This window comes from Martes martes (genome assembly GCF_963455335.1).
Source record: "Martes martes genome assembly, chromosome: 3".
Classification (NCBI taxonomy): Eukaryota; Metazoa; Chordata; class Mammalia; order Carnivora; family Mustelidae; genus Martes; species Martes martes.
The window spans coordinates 55,883,424-55,902,261 of NC_137890.1; the positions used below are offsets into that span (position 1 = coordinate 55,883,424).

Sequence of the window (18,838 nt, forward strand, 5' to 3'; positions counted from 1 at the left end):
AGCTGAGCTCTAGCCCCCCTTTGTCACCTCCTGAGTAAAATGGTAGCAAGGTAGATTCTCCAAGCCCTGCTTTTCTAATCTCTTCAGCAGAGATAGCTACTATATCCCTCTTCCCAACTTAAGGTTATTATAAGGACCAAAAGAAGATCATATATGTAATAGTACTTTAAATGCTGCAGAAATGTTACAGGAAAATATGACAAATTTGAAGTGCAGGTTTTGCTTCAGCAAAAATTCTAAATAAACGCATTTTAAAGGAAGTACATTTCAAGTTCATAACTAAGCTCAAAGTGTTTCCCCCTAGTGGGACCCGTTTATGCTGAAAAACTCAAGACTTGTATTTAGCAATATTCATTTTTTCCCCAAGCAATTTATTGAAGTATTTCGACTTTATTTGGGGGGAGGGGGTGGTGGGACAGAGGGGAGAGAGGATCTCAAGCAGTCTCAGTGCTTAGTCTCACAACCCTGACATGACATGAGCCGAAAACCAAGAGTCAGACATTTAACCATCTGAGCCACTCAGGTGCCCTACAGGTTTATTCTTAATATTCCCTCTGAAGTGTCATTAATTCCTCAGCAACACTGCAAATGTAAATTTTTTTCTTGATTGTAGTGCATGTAATAGAATTTGACCTATAAATTTAATTTTTGTTCTCAAGGACTTAATAACCTAATGGGAAATCAAGATAGAAAATATGTAAACATTATGAAGTGTAAAGCAGTGTCATCATGAGACTATGGGTCTATGAAAAAGTTAGGGCTAGTTGGGGAAAACTTTTCAAGAAAATACTCCCTGCAGTTTGACTTAAAGGTAAGTATGTTACCTAGATAGTAAATAGAGATGGATATATTGTTTGTCTTTGTCCTTAATATAAAAATAATTAATCCAGTCTTAACAGACAGCATATATATCATTATGAACTTGGTTAAATTCTGGAACAATCAGTGGAATAATAGGCAGCCATTACTAATAAAACATAACTGTTGGACACAGAAATATGTCCAGAATTTAGAGTTAGGTGGGGAAAAAAGATGTCAGAGCACTATGTTCCTGTTTTGTAAATGTAGACACGTTAGGATGTTTATTTATGTTGGAGAAGATTTCGGATAATACATACTAAACGAACATGTTTTTCTTTTAGCATTGTCTTATCTATAATATGTATGATTTGTTTTTTGAAAGCTGCGTCTCACAATAAAAAAGTAAAGATATCAAGAGGGATAGATAGTAGTAAAGGGGTGATTTTATACACATGTGCAGCATGAGCAAAGGCCTGTGAGCTTACTTAACATTGTATTCTGTCTGTGCCTGTCTTCTGCCTAAATATTTTTCTGGCCTTCTTTAATCGAAAGTGTTGGTTCTCAGATTTTTCTAATGAGACTCTCTGGTGAGGCCAACGTCACAGCCTGCACCTTTGACACCTAACAATCCATTTAAAAAAATGTTTTATGTGGTTTCTGTCCTTCATCTTCCCCAATTACACCTTAGTTACCAATTACCCCACCATGGTTTTCCATCTTGAGAACATCTTAAGAGCAGACTTGTCTAAGCAGCCAAATGTACATTTTTTCATTTGCTGCTCTGTAATGATGGCTGAGGAATAAAAGGGGCATGAACAAAGGGTGGGCATCCGAGTCTGCCTGTAGCACTGGTTGGTCTGCCTCTAGCACTTTGATGCTATTTGAAAATCTTGTTTTCGTAACATTCTCTCTGCCTGAGACAGAATAAAGAAAAGGAATCTCTAGGTATGTAAAGGAGATTTTGTCCTGCTGGGGTGACATTTTCCTAACAGCATACAATAATAATTAAATGTTGACGTAACAGTTCACTTGAAAAGGGACCTGTTTTGTCCTCAGTTTTGTCTTCCTTCTCTAAAATGTTTCAGGCAGAATACCTCAGGACATCGGTGGTGTTTTTTTGCAAGACAGCAGATGCCTTGAAATCACAAAAGTTTTCTAAAATATGTTATTAGTTGGAAGGATTATGAGTTATGACGCAGTTTTTTAGGATTACTCATTTGACTATCATTATGTTTTAATACGTCCAGATGGTGTTGTATGTCCTCGGAGAGCTGTGAAATGAAAAGAAACGTTTTTCTTTTTGTCTTGTCTCACAGGTTTCAGCATTAAAGACGATGGCCAGTCAGGGAGGACCCAAGTATAGGCTTTCACAGCAGCCTTGGGCACAGCCAGGTACTCACGTTTTACTCCTGGGGATTTCTTTTTTTAGCTGTTGATTAATTTGCATTTATATAGTCTCTGACAGCTAGGAGTTGGTTTCCTACTTCTGCTGTGGTTTGTGTTGATGCTAGGTGCAGTTTGGAGCTGACAGGTCTTAATGGGCCAGCACTACTTGCATTTCAAAAAGCATTTTTCAAGGAAAGAAGAATTAAAAAGAAAAAATACACACAGAGTTAAAAATAAAATGTGGCTTAGATGGAAACCCTTTGTTCTGTACATCTGCTTTTTGTTGTATTAGAGCTTTGATGAAAGTACTATGTTTGATAGTCTGAAATTAGGGAGGGAATGCTACTGTTCTCAAGTATTGAATGAAGGATGTTGGTCATTACTTTGTTTCACATTTTATGCAAGTTATATCCTCTGTTAACATCTTTAGAGTGTTAAAAAAAAATTACAAAAATTGTGGTGTCATTGGGGAGTTGGCAGACAGTATCCTTGTCTGATTGGCGGATGTGCTTGAGATGCTCCTAGTTTTACTCTTTCCTAAATGTAAATTTTTCTGTGCCAAAGGGTTTTTTTCTTCTATTTATTTATTTATTTATTTGACAGACAGAGATCACAAGCAGGCAGAGAGGCAGGCAGAGAAAGAGGAAGGGAAGCAGGCTCCCTGCTGAGCAGAGAGCCTGATGCGGGGCTCTGTCCCAGGACCCCGGGATCATGACCTGGGATCATGACCTGAGCCGAAAGCAGAGGCTTTAACCCACTGAGCCACCCAGGCGCCCCTTCTTTTTTTTAATCTTTAGCATTAGACCTCAGACATTTAGAATCAGAACTTTGTGGGTTACTTTTGGTTCATTTTGTGGCATTTTAAGTTGCTGTTAAGCCAGAATAAATCATTTTAGAGCATTAATATTTCTGGCTGGTCCCTGGCCTACATCAGGATAGAGATCTTTTGAAACCAGAAAGGGCAAAATGGTAAAAGAATTCGTGTTTTAATTATGGATAAGCTGTATTAAGTTGGTAGGGCACCTTTTTGCTGAAAGGGAGAGAGATCCAAATTCAGGTTTAGCATCCATAAGAAATCGACTGCCTACAGGCACCCAATCTAGTACTAGTTTTTGTTCTTGTTTTTTTTTTTTTTTTTTTTTTTTTAAAGATTGTATTTATTTATTTGAGAGTGAGAGAGAGAATGAGAGAGAGACACCATGAGAGGGGAGAGGTCAGAGGGAAAAGCAGACTCCCCGCCGAGCAGGGAGCCTGATGTGGGACTTGATTCTGGGATTCCAGGTTCATGACCTGAGCCAAAGGCTCTTGCTTAACCAACTGAGCCACCCAGGTACCTCTAGTGTTAGGATTTTAATATGATTGGTTTTCCTTATTGACAGAATGATATGTTTGTCAGGTACTTATTTCTTTTGGGGAAAAGAATTGAGGCCATTCTAAAAATTTTTGGTTATTCTTAATAATGGCTCAGGGTAATTTGAAGTTGAGCTAGAACTGAGAAGCTAAAAGAGTAGCTGTGCATCTCGGAGGAGGATTTGTAAATGTACTGAATTATCAGTTGTATTTGAATGGAAGAGAGGATTTTATTTCAACAATTTGTCATAAGAACTTTGATGATGTCAATATGGGTTTGCTCTATTGCATATGAACTTTGTCACTGCTTTAGGTCTTTTGTTTACCTGTGATGGAGACAGTAACTGTTTTATTGTTTACAAGGGTTACTAAACCTTTGTATCATGTGAGATTGAAATATCATCTTACCAAACTGAGATCATACTTGATACAGTAGTACATTCTGTCAGAAGAAAGAAAACCAGTTTACTTTATTGATAACACTGGAAGTTCTTTTTAAAATGGATTTTATTTATTTTTAGAGAAAGAGTGCAAAAGCATGCGGGTAGGGAGGGGTGGTGGGGAGGGAGGGAGAGAGAGAATCTTGAGCAGGCTCCTCACAGAGCCAGACTGGCCTTGACCTCATGGCTCTGAGCCACCCAGGTGCCTCCACCCTGGAAACGCTAATCATAGTTGGCTGTGGTAGTAGCCGCTGTTCTGACCTCTCACAGTCAGGAGCACACTTGTCACTCCATAACGCAGCACAATTCTAGAAGGAATTCTGACCACCTTTGGATTAATTGGGACTTTGGCTCAAGGTTTCAGTCTTTGATAGAACTTATGTAGAAATAGGAGCTGACTTTATTTTGAATGTTTATGTAAATGAAACTCTTGGGTGCAATAAATCTTTCTTAAAATAGGTAGAAACCAACAAACGGGCCTAGGTGTACTTAATACAGCTAAGCCCAGGGGCTTGATGCATTATTAATGTATTTTTCTTTCCTCTTTGGAAAGATTCCCTTTCACTCAAAACAGGGGCTGTCATTTTCTCAAGTGGGATCCGAGTGGAGCTCCCAGTGTTAGGTGTATTGTGCTCTCCAGCATTACAAGTGCAGTCAAGCAGGAGTGGATGAGAGGAAGCTGACGACAGGACAGATTGCAGCAGGGCTTGCTGCTTTGTCATTAACCCCTTCCCTGTCTTTCTAAGGGAGGAGGGCTTGGCAGAGAGCAGTGGCACTCCAGTTCACTCCATTCTTGTATCTTCTGTCCCGTGTAGCCGCGATTAGCTGTGGAGTTGCTTTTTCTTTATCTCTAGGACAAGACGCCCACACTGCAATGTCAGGGATGTTTGGGCCTTTGGGTGGGAGCATCAGGAACAACCTAGGGTCTTGTCTAGGGCCCTAGAAACCCAAGGTGACTGGTTCATGCAGTCTTGATCAGGTTCCTGGGGGATCATTTCATGATAAACTCAGAGGAGATTGAGTTGTAAGTTAGGGTGCTGATTTGTTAATTTACTCTGAGAAATGTATCTTCATTAAGAGCCCTCAGAGGGCTGTGTTTGCTAGGCTTCACACCCACCATTTGGTGATCAAGGCCTCTGGAAACTGACTTAGGGATTCTTGAAGTGTGTTAGTGAGGATGGAACGAGAGCCCATGGAATTAAGTGCCCTAAAGGAGCTTTCATCTATTTTATGAAAAATAAACAATTCCTGGATTGTTTGTTCTTTCTTGAGAGCCTTGGTATTTTCTTACCCTGCTGTACCACAACCCTTCTTAATTAAAAAAAAAAAAAAAAGTTTTTACTATAGTATAAAATTTGGGCTATGAAAAATTACAAAATTAAAAGTAATTCTATTTTCCATCGCCAAACCAGCCCTCTCAAAGGTAGCCACTATTAATAGTGTCTTTTCCCGAATTGTTATATATGTACTGGCATATCTGGACTTTAAAAATTTTGTACAAATAAGATTAGACCATATTCCTTGTTGTCTTTTTTTTTTTTTTTTAAGATTTTATTTATTTATTTGACAGAGAGAGATCCCAAGTAGGCAGAGAGGCAGGCAGAGTGAGAGGGGGGAAGCAGGCTCGCCGCCGAGCAGAGAGCCGGATGTGGGGCTCGATCCCAGGACCCTGGGATCACGACCTGAGCTGAAGGCAGAGGCTTTATTTAACCCACTGAGCCACCCAGGTGCCCCTGTTGTCGTTTTTTTAAACTTGGTGTCTTGGAGCCCTTTCTGTACTGGCATATCTGGCTCTCTGCATTCTCTTTAATGCTGCATGGCATGCATCACTCTAGCATAATTTCTTTAATAATTCTGTTAACGTTAAAGTATTTTTAGTTTTTTCCCCACATTATTTAATAGATGACCCTTTTTACCTATATCTTGGTATTTGTAAGTATATCTATAAGGTAAATTTCTAGCAGCGGCAGTGTTAAGTGATAGAATATATGTGTAGTTTCAGTTTTGCTAAACGTTGCCCAGTTTATACTCCAAGCAGCAGTGAGTGAGAAGGCCTGTTTCTGCACACCCTTACCAAACGCGGGTACTCACAGTCTTAGTGATTTTTACCAATCTGAAAATACCTCAGTTGTTTTAATATACATTTCTTTAATTATGAGTGAAGTTGAAGGTCTTTGTAATTATGAATCAGTCTTTTTCTTCATAGCTTTCTAGGTAGTTTCCTTTTTTAAATGACCTCATAATGATAACTACTCTTCTTTTCCATTTGTACTTCTTTTCAGACACTACACTTAGTTACAGTTTTCTGGAATTCTGTCCCCTTTCTGATAATACAGTGTAAGATTGTAACAGATGGGGGCACCTGGGTGGCTCAGTCAGTTAGTTGAGTGTGTGATCTTGGTTTTGGCCCAGGTCATGATCTCAGGGTCCTGGGATAGAGCCCTATGTTAGGCTCCACACTTAGCAGAGTCTCCTTGTCCCTCTCCCTCTCCTCCTCCCCTTACTCATGTGCAAGTGTGCGTGCTAGGTCTCTCAAATAAATAAATAAAATCTGGGAAAAAAAAAAAAAAGAATGTAACAGATGGATTTTTAGTTACCATTTATGTGTGGATGTTTCCAGAATCATCCCACAAGACAAGAGAACATCTCTTGCTGTGAGTCAGTTCTGTAAATGAATAAGCTCATTCATAATGAAGTGATTCTTACTAGTGTCTCTCTGCAAATAATTTTTTATTTTATCTTAACTATCTCTGAATTCCAAAGGCTCCATAGTATAGCCCCTATGAATGTCCTGAAGGGTGTTGGAGGAGTCCTTTTCCTGCCTTACCCGTGGGGAGTAGAGTTTTGTATGTAGAAGATAATGAATGTTTATAGGGCTTGTGATTAAACTTGGTAAACAGGAAAAATGAAAGAAATTTTTGGGAGAAATTGAGTCCTTTCTTCTGCCGATTTTCTCTCCCTTTATTCCCCTCTTAATGAAAATGGAAGTGTTTCTTCTCTTTTTCTTTGTAACACTAATGAGGTTAATTCTTTCCAGCAAAGGTCAGTGACCTTGTAGCAAATGCCTACAAGACAATAAAAACGAAGCTGCCTCTGACTTTGAGAAGTATGTCATTGTACCTATCCAATAAAGACACAGAGTTCATCTTGTTTAAACCTGTGAGGGTGAGTATTGTGGTATTTTACTTGAATGTTGTCCAGTCTCTTCAAGTTTTCTTTTCTTGCCTTGTCTACCATTTTCCTCTTCCTGTAGACATTTAAAAGTGTTAGTATACTCTTCTAGTAAAGTTGATTAATAATCACTATAATTCCTGAGAGGCTTACAAAGCCAGCACTGGCCTGATCATATCTACCCCAGCCTTTGTCTTAAGTTCTTTATGTTGTTACCTTTGGCGACAAGGTAATTTTGACCTTAAAGTACAAATTAGTAAATAAATAAGTCATCAGACCCTAACATTGAATGTGGCCCAATACTTGAGAAAGCAGCATTTCAGGAATTATGCTTCATTTTACTGGTGAGTAGTGGAAATAAATGGCTTGCAGTGGCTGCCAAGGGAGTAAATGTCAGAGCAAATTTAGTGCTCATAACTTCCAGCTCTGTGTTGAGCTCACATCTTTACCGAAGGCATTGGTTGGTTTTTAAAGTAGTGTCTGGGAACTTTATTATCTTTTGTGTAAGAAATTGCTGCTGAAGGCTCTTATTATTCTCTGGGGGGCCAGGGCTTACTAGAGTTTAGCTTTTCCAGGAAGTATTATCTGATAAGGCTTAGTTGGGTTGTGCTAGCATGTGCATTATTAAGTGTGAATTATATGTCTTTGGTAATCCAATGAAAGATACATTTCCTCCACTTGTTTGGCAAATACCATTAAGATACAACATTCTTAGAGAGAGAGAGAGAGAGGCAAACCAAGAAACAGACTCTTAACTATAGAGAATAAACTGATGATTACCAGAGGGGAGGTGGTAGGTGGGGAGATGGATGAAATTGGTGATGGGGTTTAAAGAGGGCACTTGTGGTGAGCACCCACTAATGTATGAAAGTGCTAAATTACCATATTGTACACCTGAAACTAATATAACACTGTATGTTAACTAACTGGAATTTAAATGAAAACTTAAAAAAAGATTTAACAATCTTAGTGCTTTATGTTTAAGATGACCACATATGTTTCTAGTAACTCATTTAATGGGATTGCCTCTTCTTCTTTCTAAGAATAATGTTCAGCAAGTGTTCCAGAAGTTCCATGTTTTGTTAAAGGAAGAGTTTAGCCCTGAAGATGTCCACATCATTGCTTGTCCTTCTATGGAACAGGTAATCCATCACCTGAAGATCCTTGTTACTTTTTATTCTTGGTTATTTGGTTATTTTACTTGAGTAGGTAATGTCTTTGTGTAACCATGTTTTTAATTTTAATTTTAAAATTGTACCTTATTTTATTCTGATGAGCAAGAATTCAGACTTTGAATTGCTCTCTCAAATTTTTAGTGATGACTTTATAAATTTTGATTGCTTTTTTTAAATCCTTTCTGATACTGAAAATTGCTGTGTTTAACATGAGTGAACTATTTGTGAAAAGTTCAAATAATGGTGTTTAGGATGCTGAATAATTTTATTTACAGTATGCATGATAGGAGGCCCACATTTCACATGAAAAAAAAGTAACTTCAGGGATTTGATGTTAGAAGTGTTTCTGTTTTCTCTCTTCTTCCTAAATTTGAAAAACTGAATATAGAGCTTAGTCTGTATTTATCATTCAGTATAGCCAGCAAGTTTTTTTGAGCATGTATTATGTATTAGGAGTAGGCTGGTGCTATGGAGGCTATTTTATTTCCGGTTTTAAGTTTGGTATAGCTTAGGAGTTTTATGTATGTCAGGACTAGAGGGTGTGGGAGAGAGTAGTAAGGTATGGGAGCCTGAGCAGAGTGGGTGGAGAGTTGGGGAAGGGACTAGAGGCAGTGAGGGTGAGTCTTTGAGGGTTTTACCACTTTGGGAGAGGAAAGGTGTAACTGGAAGGGAAATGGAGTCTTTTTTTAATTGATGTAGAACTCATATGCCATAAAATTTCATTGGTTTTTAGTATATTCACTAAGTTGTGCAACATCACCACTATTTAATTCCAGAACATTTTCTTGCCCCACTCAAAGAAACCTCATACTCTTTAGCAGGTTCCCCATTCCTCCATCTTCTATAATTTTCTTTTTGTCTCTATGGATTTGTTCACTGTGGACATTTCATTAAATGGAATCATATAATACATGGCCTTTTATGACTGGCTTCTTTCTCTTATCAGACTGTTTTTAAGGCTCTTCCATATTGTAGCATGTATCAGAATTTTATTCTTTTTTATGGCTTTATATATTCCTTTGTACGGATAGATGGTTCATACTTTAAAAAGATGTGTTTGTGGTTCCAGGATCGTAGTTAAAATACTTTATTTATTTATTTATTACAGAGAGGGGTAGCGAGAGGGGGAACACAAGCACAGGGGAGCTGGAGAGGGAGAAACAGGCTCCTCGCTGAGCAGCGAGCCCAGTATGGGATTTGATCCCAGGATGCTGGGATCATGACTTGAGCCCAAGGTAGACGCTTAACAACCGAGCCACCCAGATGCCCCTAAAATGCTTTTTTAAAGAGTCACTTGAAGTCATTGTATTCTCTGTGATTATACCACTAACTTGATATATAGTTAGGTTTGTTTCAGTGTTTAGAGATTTTTTCCCCACCATTTTGATTTAGTTTTTTTTTTATATAAAGTATTAACATGCTTCCCAAGTCAGCATTCTAGAACAAGACAGAATTGGAGGTGTTTTGCTCTCCTTTCGGACCCCTCCAGCCTTTTCCTTCCTTTGTTATATAAATAACTATTACTTTTATTTGTTATTGGATTATCTTTCTTTTTTTTTCTTTTAAAGATAGGAGAAAATACATGTTTTTTTTATTCATTAGGAGGATCCAGAGAGAGGGAAAAATTATGCTGGAAAATGTTCTTGAGTAGCAAAGGGGGGATGGAATCTCAAGGACAGTCGGAAGGAGGATGGAGCCTTTGTTAGGTGCACATGTTCAGCTGCAAAAGGAAAGAAGGCCCAGTGTTTGGGCACATGTGTGGGGAGGCGGTGAACACGATAGGCTAATAGAAGCTCTTATCTGATTGCTTCATGTCTGTGAGTGAAACAGGAAGAGGTCATCAGAAAAACAGGGGGGGGTACTAAAGATTTGGGGAGCAAGGCTCAGTTGAGTTCAGTGGTTATGAATCCAAGAGAGGCCAGTCAGCATGGTTATCTGTTTTCTCCAGTTATATATAGTCAGTTGCAGGAGTGTAGACGTTGGGTAGCCAGGCAGGGCTTCCCAAGAACATGCAGAGTTCCTGGGCCCTGCTGGACTCCTGCCAGCAAGATACATGTTTTATGTATGTGTGTGTGTTTGTAACTTAAAAGTTTGACAGTAATCGGTCACATTGCGTATAACTCAGATTGCTCTGCTCTGCCTCTCTTCTGTTCACTTGATGAGTCAGTACCTTGTTCTCATGACGCACCAGTGGGTTGCAGCCTGTAGCTTGAAAACCAGTGACAGAGCCCGTCATTCTGTGCAGCTTGGTGTTTGTTTTGTCATGATTAGATTGAGGTTTTGTATTTTGGGCAGGAAAAACACGGAGGTGATGGTGTGTCCCTCTCATTGGGGATACAATTTTATAGAAGAGATGAGGGGGCGATTATTTTGATTACCAAAATAGTTTGTGCTGTGTCAAAGGGTTCCCTGCCAGGTTCATTTGGCTGCACGTCTTCTAGGGTTTGGGTTCCACATTGGCCATGGGCAGACTGCAGTTCCCCTGCTCTCTGCCAGGTGGGTTTCTCTGCTTCTCCTGGGGGCTGGCTCCATGTCCCGCCCTCCTTCACAAGTGAGCGGGGTGCTCTAGGGCTCAGAGTTTGCGTTTGTGCTGAAATTCACTCTTCACGCCTGTTTTTATGCATCTAAAATGAACATTCAAGGAATTCAGCTTACACACGATTCTTCCCACAACACACACTGCACAGAAGAAGGTGAAATTGATAATTGAGATCTATTTCTATCCCTTCTCAGGGTTGGTATGTAGTTTTTTTTTTTTTTCTCCTGTCGTTTTCATTGGATTCTAAATAAGTTGAGGGCGTCAGTTCAGTGATAGAGTGTGGCATCCTCCCCGCTCCACAGACCACCACAAAGCCCACTGCCCAGTGGCCATGTGGTGACTCAGACCAGCATTGCGGGTCCAGCTGTGTTCATTTGGCTTCTTAAAAAATCTTAGACTTTGGGACACCTGGATGGCTCATTAGGTTGGGCCACTGCCTTTGGCTCAGGTCATGATCCTGGAGTCCTGGGATCGAGTCCCATATCGGGCTTCCCCTGCTTTGTGGGGAGCCTGCTTTTCCCTCCCCTCTCCTACTCCCCCTGCTTGTGCTCTCTCTCTCTGTCAAATAAATAAATAAAATCTTAAAAAAAAAAATCTTAGACTTTTTCTGTTCTTCTGTGTTTGAGGATTGGTATTCCACGGTAGAACTAACATAGCCCTTCACTTTGCTTTTCAGCTGAACCTCCTACTGTCCGTTTCTAAATAACCAGGCTGGCCGGGCTGTGCACGTCAGCGTCTGTGCAATCGGAGTGGGCTGGGAGGTCCGGCAGCCTGCAGGACGCCAAGGAACCGTATGTGGGAGTGTCCTCGAGAGCCACCCTGGCGTGCTGCTCGGTGCTGACTGCAGAATGAAATACAAGCAAAGTGTTTGGAAGATTGGTGTTTCCCTTTTAAAAACATCAAAATGCCAAAGATTAATCTAGGAGTGTGAGAACTGCCTTCTTGAAAAGGTCACAAGAAATGTGAATTTTTTAGAGGTAGCTATGGTGGGCATACAGGGAGATGGTTCTTAGCAAAAGATGTGCAATGAAACTAGGTTACAAGAAGTAGTGCAAAGAAGAGCTTTACACAGAAGCGCTGTTAATTAGAAAGCTTCTACGAGTATGGTTTGTTAAAGTGCGAAACACTGCAACACTTTGAGCCACAGAGATTCCACGGGGGCTATTTTTTACTTCTAGAAATCTTACTCCTACACTCTATTTAATGTAATGTTTCTCCTAGCACTTTGAAGTTTCGTTTGGAGTAGATTGGGTGCATCTGAGAACACATTCTGCTTTCCTGGGAATATGGAGTGTTCTCTTTCTATGTGTTTGATGATGTGAGGTAGTTTCAAGATGCAAGGACCCCGTGTTAAGGTTCCAGCCTCTGTACTCCCTGAATTGCTTAGGTGCAGAATGTTCAAACGCAGGGCCTAGAGCCTCCTCATAATAGATACATGCGATATGTTTAATGAGCATCTTCATGGTACAATAGTCTGTGTTTGTGAGTGGGAAGCACCAACTAGGTTGTTTTAAATCTGGCACGTAAGAGAGAGGAGGCAGCCTGCTGAATCGTGTATCTCACGCATGAAGGCGAGGGTTACCAGCTTTCTGTACACTGCCTTTGGTATTAATAGTTCTTTCAACAGTGAACACTTCCATGTCCCATGTATTCGTTCATTGGCTGTGCTATGTACCAGCGTCATGGGGGTGCAGCCCTGTCACGGCAGGATACATTTTACCAGCAAAGGTGAGGAGGTTGAAGATGGCCCACCCCTTAAAATCTACTGTATTATTCAGGGATCATCAGATAAATTATGCACATCTATGAGTTTTCCTACAAACAACTATTTCCTGAGCGGATTGGTTTCGCCTCACATAAGCTGCTTTTTTGGTTCAGAAGGAATTTTCAGTTACTCAAACACTATCCAGAGATGGAACACTGGAGACGGTTCTGGAATGTAGCCAGCAGACCTCCTTCTACAGGACTTGTCCCGTTGCAGCAGACTCTTGTAATGTGTAGATAGGTTACATATCCTGATGTCTGTCATTTTAAACAGGTCACTTGTTTTTCAACTCCATTTAAATTGGTGATGAATGTGGCTTGAGAGAGCTTGATAGTCTATTTTGGGAAGGTAGAAGGGAAAGAGGGTCCATATTCATTCTTTGACATGAAATGAATGAATCAGGAAGATTGTATTTACTTCCACTTACTATTTTAAATACATGTTTAATGAAATAAACTGTAAAATATCCTGTTTTCTGTATTATATGTACATTTGATTTTTTTAATAGCCTTTCCAAAGAAATGAGGGCATGATTATTGTACAGTACTGTGACTGATTTAATTTGATGTACAGAGCAGGCTGCATTCTTAAGGATAAAAATATTTGATGGCACTCATTCTTGTGTTTTGAATCTTTTCTTTCTGAAACACTCAAACATCTTACAAAGTGCTGAGTAGGTGATAGTGATCCAACTTGTTGGCTAAATGAATATTTGTTTAAATCTGTACAGTTTCAGGTGTTTACGTATACAAAACATGTACATACTTTCAAATAATTAATTTAAAATGCTTTATATTATTTGGCTAGAAATTGCAGTTTTTAATAAATGTGAATTTTTTAAAAAATAAAGATTTTTGCTTCCTACTTTGTCCTCACATGTCTGTTGTATGGATTCTTTTTATAAAAATAACTTTTTAATTGAAATTTTTATTGAGCTAGCTTGTGATTCACATGCGGTTGTCTAAGATGTAATACAGGGAGACTCTGTGTACCTTTCCCTGGATTTCTCCCAGTGGTAACATCTTGTGAAAGTAGAACAGGTTATCACAAGCAGGAGATGGACAAAAGTACACCCCACCAGTCTGTTCACATTTCCCCTGTTTTACCTGTACCATGTGGATTTTTTTTTTTTTTTTGGTAAGATAATTATTGTGGGGAGACTTTTTGAAGCCTCTTAATGCTTCATTAGTTGAAAGTTAATTTTTTCTTTGTTTGCAAAAACTGCCAATTTCCTGTGTACCTTCAGCACACAGTCGTGTTGAAATTAAATATTATGTAAGTAGCAATAAAAATGAGTTTGTATTTTCCCCCTGGTTTAACAATCCCATATCTTTAAATTCTCTTCCGCAATTTATTACCTTACAAGAAAGAATAGTCAACCTTCGTTTTTAAAAAGGGGCCATTTGTACTGGAAACCGTGGTGTGTTGGTGAGAGAATGGTGCTTCTCAGAAAGGAGAGGAGGAACTTCATTGTTTCCTCTCCGGAGCACTTTTCTCCAGGTGGTGGCTCGTCTCCCCACTTGTCCACCTTATCTGATGGCAGGTGAGTCTCCTTGGCTCCTCCCTGCTCATCCTCCCGGCGGGTCTGGGTGCGTGAGCGCATGCACCAGGTGACGTCACAGTCTCACGTGGGCAGGAAAGGGCTTTATCCGAAGGAAATGGGGTGCTGGCCGGGGACATACCAGAGGCTCCAGGAGCAGAGGGATAAGGGCAGAAAATGCCACTGATGTAGCTATTCCCTTCAATGCGGAAGGAGTGGGTGTGGACTCCGTTGCTGTGGTCCTGGACTGAGCGTCCCCACAACCGCGTTCATCTCGGGCAGGCTCGGAAGACAGTCTCTGTGCCAGGTACCGATTTATGGCCTCTCGGCTCCAAATCCACCTTTTTGGGCCCTCCTTGGACACTCTGGAGCTGGGCCCTGAGAATATCCCTCCTCCCCCAGCAGGTGCAAGGTTAGGCTTTGTGGGGTGCTGGAGGTACACTGCAAGGCACAGGGGAAGGGGCCTCCTGTTGCCCGCCGGTCTGTTTTTCCTTCTACGTGGTCGCCGTGGCAGCGTGGGGGGTTCTGGGGGTTTCTCGCTCTATAGTGAGTTCTCCTGGTATCCGAGTGAAAGCTGGCAGCTCCCTAGCACTTCAGTGAAGTCCCCCCACCCCCCAAGCCAGTGGGCTGTGCTTCCATCCCTAGCTTTGGTGCTGGTGGGGGCTCTTCGAGGTTCTTCGTTCCCTCCTGAGCATGCCCAGCATGCGCCTTCACCCCCATGCTTCATTCCACAACCCCTTCCCTCTCACACAGGGTCCTTGCTGTGCTGGGCTCCTCCCCAAAGCCACAGTTGCATTGTTTTGCTGTTGCTTGCTTCGCTGATCCTCAGTCTGTAACCCGCCCCTCCCCATGCCGGGGGGCGGGCAACCTGTTCCTTTCTCTTCAGACCTTGAGCACATGGTGGAAGCTCAGTGTGTATTTGTTGCATGGCTTATTAGTTTACTGAATTTGTTAGTAATTTTGTGGGCACTGCACGAGGCCCCATGTGCCTTGGGGCAGTCACTGATTGTTACTCTTCAGGGGACCCTTGTGTGTAACTGAAGAGGTTGGTATTCATCAACAGCCCAGCCAAGTCACTGAAGAGAGAATGGAGGTCAGGCAGGATTTGTCCGCTCAGGTAGGTGAGGGTCTGGCAAGGGCCCAGGGTGTGAGGCAGAGAGTGTTATAGGTTGAATTAGGCGCCCCAGTCTCCGCCCCACATTCCTGTGTTGGAGTCCTAACCCCCAGTGCCTAGAAATGTGACCTGGTTTGGAAATAGGCTGTTGGAGATGCAGTTAGTCCAGATGAGGCCATACCGGCATAGATCAGCTCCCATCCAATGTGACTGGTGTCCATATAGAAACGGGGACTGTGACTCAGAGACACACACCCACAGAGAAGGCCGGGTGAGGCCTGGAGTGTGTTATCTCAAGCCCAGGACCCAGAAGTCGGTCGGGGCTGGAACACACACTCCCCTCGGGCCTTTGGAGGGAAGCCCTTGATCTCGGCCTTCCAGGCTCCAGAAGTGTGGACAGTAAGTTTCTGCGGTGGACGGCACCCAGTGCCGGTTTCAGGGGGGAGGGGTCCTCGATCTCTGCAGTTCCTGGCCATCTATTTGGTTGGCGACTTTACTTCTTTACCAGTCTGTGAGGTGATTCACCTTCCCTCATGAGGACAGTCCCTGAGTCCAATCTCTGGTGACCGTGGCACCGAGCCACGGTTCCCAGAGGACCAGGAACCCGTGCTGCTAGGTGAGATTTCTGGTCTTTTGAAAGATTGGCCAATGGGGCGGGACTGACTGGGCAGAACACCGCGGTGAGGCCACCTGTTCACAAGCTCTGCGTGAGTAGCAGGATGATTGCGGGTTGGTGGGGAGAGGACAAGCAGGGACGGAGGGGAGTTGGTTGATGATGGTGGGAACCCACTCGGGAAGCAGGTGGGGCAGTGTCTTCTCCACGCCACTGCCTCTGACCCCTGGCGTGTGGCTCTGTGAGGTGAGCTCCAGGACTGCCCCGCTATTCCAGGTGAGGGAACGGGGGCTCCCCTGCTCTGGGGGGGGACTTGCTTGTTGCTGAAACCCACTCAGAAGCTTCTGCCTCTCGTGGGGGTAAGGAAAAGGGCTTCTGTGCGCTCAGCATGAGTGTGGAGCCCACAGGGCGCACTGAAGCTCTGCCGTGGGCTTGTGAGGATGGGCTGCTGCGGTGGTCATCTGTCATTTATGGCTCATGGCCTTGCCCCACAGTGACTGTTGTTCTAGCTGAGGACAGCAAGGTGTGGCAAACAGTGGGGGTGACTGTGGACGCCCACCCACCCCCACTCCCTGCCTTCATCTCCAGGGCTCCCCCAGCTGCTGGGTTGTCATGGTTCGGGGTCATGATGACTTCCAGTGAGGGTTGGTCGCAGGCAGTGTGAGATCAGCAAGAGGGCAGGGCCACGAAGGTGGGACTCTGGTGTCATTGTTGCAGCAAGTAATGGCCAGCTGCCAGGCTGGGCTGGCCGGGAGGAAGGGGTTTCCTATCCCATCTCAGTTTAGGCTGCAGTGGAGGTCATCCCGGGAAGTTGCCATGCCCCGGGGTATATAAAAGGCACACTGGAGGGGGCTGCCCAGCTCCTGAGTCCTCCTTTTCTAGAAACTCCTGCCCCTCCCTGTGCATAGGCATCAAGACATAGCTCCACCCTCCTTACCATGTGGGGCTGCACCAAGAGTAGCCTCCTGATTAAGCCAGGCCAATCAGACACCTCTGGTGTCCTTTGAGACATGGGGAGGCAAAGCCACATGAAGTGAGGGGCATAGACCACATGTCTTCAGGACATGAAGAATGTCACAGAGATGGGAACAGAAGTCATCTAGCTTCTGGGGACTTGCCATGCTCTGATCCTTTTCTGAGACCCACTGCACCTTCTGTCCATATGACTCATTTCCCTTTTTGCTTTACCTACTTTAATTAGTGACTGTTACCAGAAGTGTCCCAGCTAGTGGAGGGGGTTTGAGTGTGAGTGCTTCCGGGCTCCCGATGGGCTCCTGGGTTAGGGGACCTGCAGCAGTCTGGCGTTGGGTCACTGTCTGGGTCTCCCTGTGTCTTGGCAGGCATGGGAGATGGGTGTTTGTGATGATGTTAGGGTTAGTGAGAACTTCCCGGGTATCTAGACCCACTTTGCTGGCAAGGAAACTGAGGCATAAAGCGACTTGCCCCAGGTCACACAGCCAACGACGAGCAGAGGTATGCTTTGAGACCGTCTCCGTACTGAGTCAGCCCACGTACACAGGAAGGCTACAGAAGGCCAGCATTCAGGTGACCAGTGAGGGCACATGGGACAGGGGTCGACGGGTATTGCCTACTGAAACAACTTGCTCCTCGTGCTGTTGGGTGAGGGTTTTTCTGTGCCCAGCTACAGATTCTTTTTTCAAACCAAGGAGCTGTGGTAAGTCCCAAATGACAAAACAACTCTCAAGGGACATCCACAGGGCTCTGGGGTTTTCCTCGCTCCTGGTAACTTTCCCGAGACAGTCCTCGGTGGCAGGAGAAGGCCCAGGCACGACGTGGTGACCGCCCTATTCTGGGAGGTGAGAGTTCTCCTTCGGTTCCACGTTGTCGATTGGCAAGATCCTGGCATTATCGATGAAGTTTTCCAAATCAGGGATGGTCAGGAAATTCAGGATCCTACTCATTTTCCCCAGGAGGACCTGCATCTTCCGAGCTGTTGAAATAATTTCTACCTCCAGGATGGCCTTCTGCTTCATTTCACTCAGCGCCTCCGGGGTTACGCACTGTGGGAATCCACAGAGAGCTCGGTGAGGATGAATGCTGCCCACTGTGCTTTCCACCCCAGGATTAAGCCCCTTGGACCAGGACCGAGTTTTCTCTGGAGATTCGCTCCAGGGCGAATTTGTGCTCCCAGCCTTGCCACTGGCAACATGTCCCTTTTTTGGCCCAGGCCTGTGACCACACAGCCACAGGGACGCAGGCTGAGACTACACTCAAGCCTGACCCCAATCCAATGGGTTACCAGCTCTGGGGCCCTCGTGCATCCTGCCTGGATGTCTTCCTTGGGCTGTCTAGCTCCTCCCCATGGATTCCCACCATGGAAGCAGGGTAGGGGAGACAAGCTCTACTGCAGGCGGGAAACTGTCCACAGTGTCTCCCTGTCAGTCCCACTTCTGGCTCCGGCTCTCCTGGAGCAGGTCTGGTTTTGCTGGGAGACGAGGCACTGCCCCACGGAAGCCAGCTCTAGGCCAGCTTCTGCCTTGGTTTGTAGCCTACAGAGGCTGAGCAAAGGGTCTCCTGGAGGGGGAAATAAAGGAGCATAGCAGTATGTTCTTTTTCTGTGAGGTGTCCAGCTTATGAAATGTTCTCACACTAGTACCTTGTTTAAGCCTTACAACAATGTGGTGTCCCTTTTGCAGGCAATAACGGACACAGAAAGTACATGAGGCCTGCCTGGTGTCTCATGGCAAGTGGAGGGGCTAGTATGTTCTTCCTAGGGTGCCCTGGCTGCTGGCCTCGGTGGACCTGCTGACTAGTCACATGTGTGCTGATTTGCTTCATTTGCCCCCGACCCCCTGCCCCTGCACTGGCCCAGCTACTGGGGCTGCCAGGCCTTCTGGGTTTTCTGCCTGCACCAGCCCTCACCTGCCCTTCCTGGGCACTGGCTCCCTTTCCTGGCCCCCTCCGTCAGTGGGACCCTACTGTC

At 43.7% G+C, this 18,838-nt stretch overlaps 2 protein-coding genes across 2 annotated transcripts in view; one reads left to right on the plus strand and one right to left on the minus strand.

Moving 5' to 3' along the window:
- The window catches only part of COG3 (component of oligomeric golgi complex 3), a 73,467-nt gene extending 59,965 nt beyond the window's left edge, over window positions 1-13,502 (plus strand). The window contains exons 20-23 of the mRNA XM_080798181.1: window positions 2,118-2,193; window positions 7,015-7,142; window positions 8,192-8,290; window positions 11,539-13,502. Coding sequence (XP_080654307.1) covers window positions 2,118-2,193; window positions 7,015-7,142; window positions 8,192-8,290; window positions 11,539-11,568 — 333 coding nt within the window. The 3' untranslated portion in view covers window positions 11,569-13,502. The remainder of the gene's footprint in view (window positions 1-2,117; window positions 2,194-7,014; window positions 7,143-8,191; window positions 8,291-11,538) is intronic.
- A 4,197-nt stretch (window positions 13,503-17,699) lies between these two features.
- The window catches only part of ERICH6B (glutamate rich 6B), a gene marked incomplete at both ends in the record, with an annotated part of 46,718 nt that continues 45,579 nt past the window's right edge, over window positions 17,700-18,838 (minus strand). Inside the window, one exon of the mRNA XM_080799384.1 lies at window positions 17,700-17,915. Within this exon, the coding sequence (XP_080655510.1) occupies window positions 17,700-17,915 (216 nt within the window). The remainder of the gene's footprint in view (window positions 17,916-18,838) is intronic.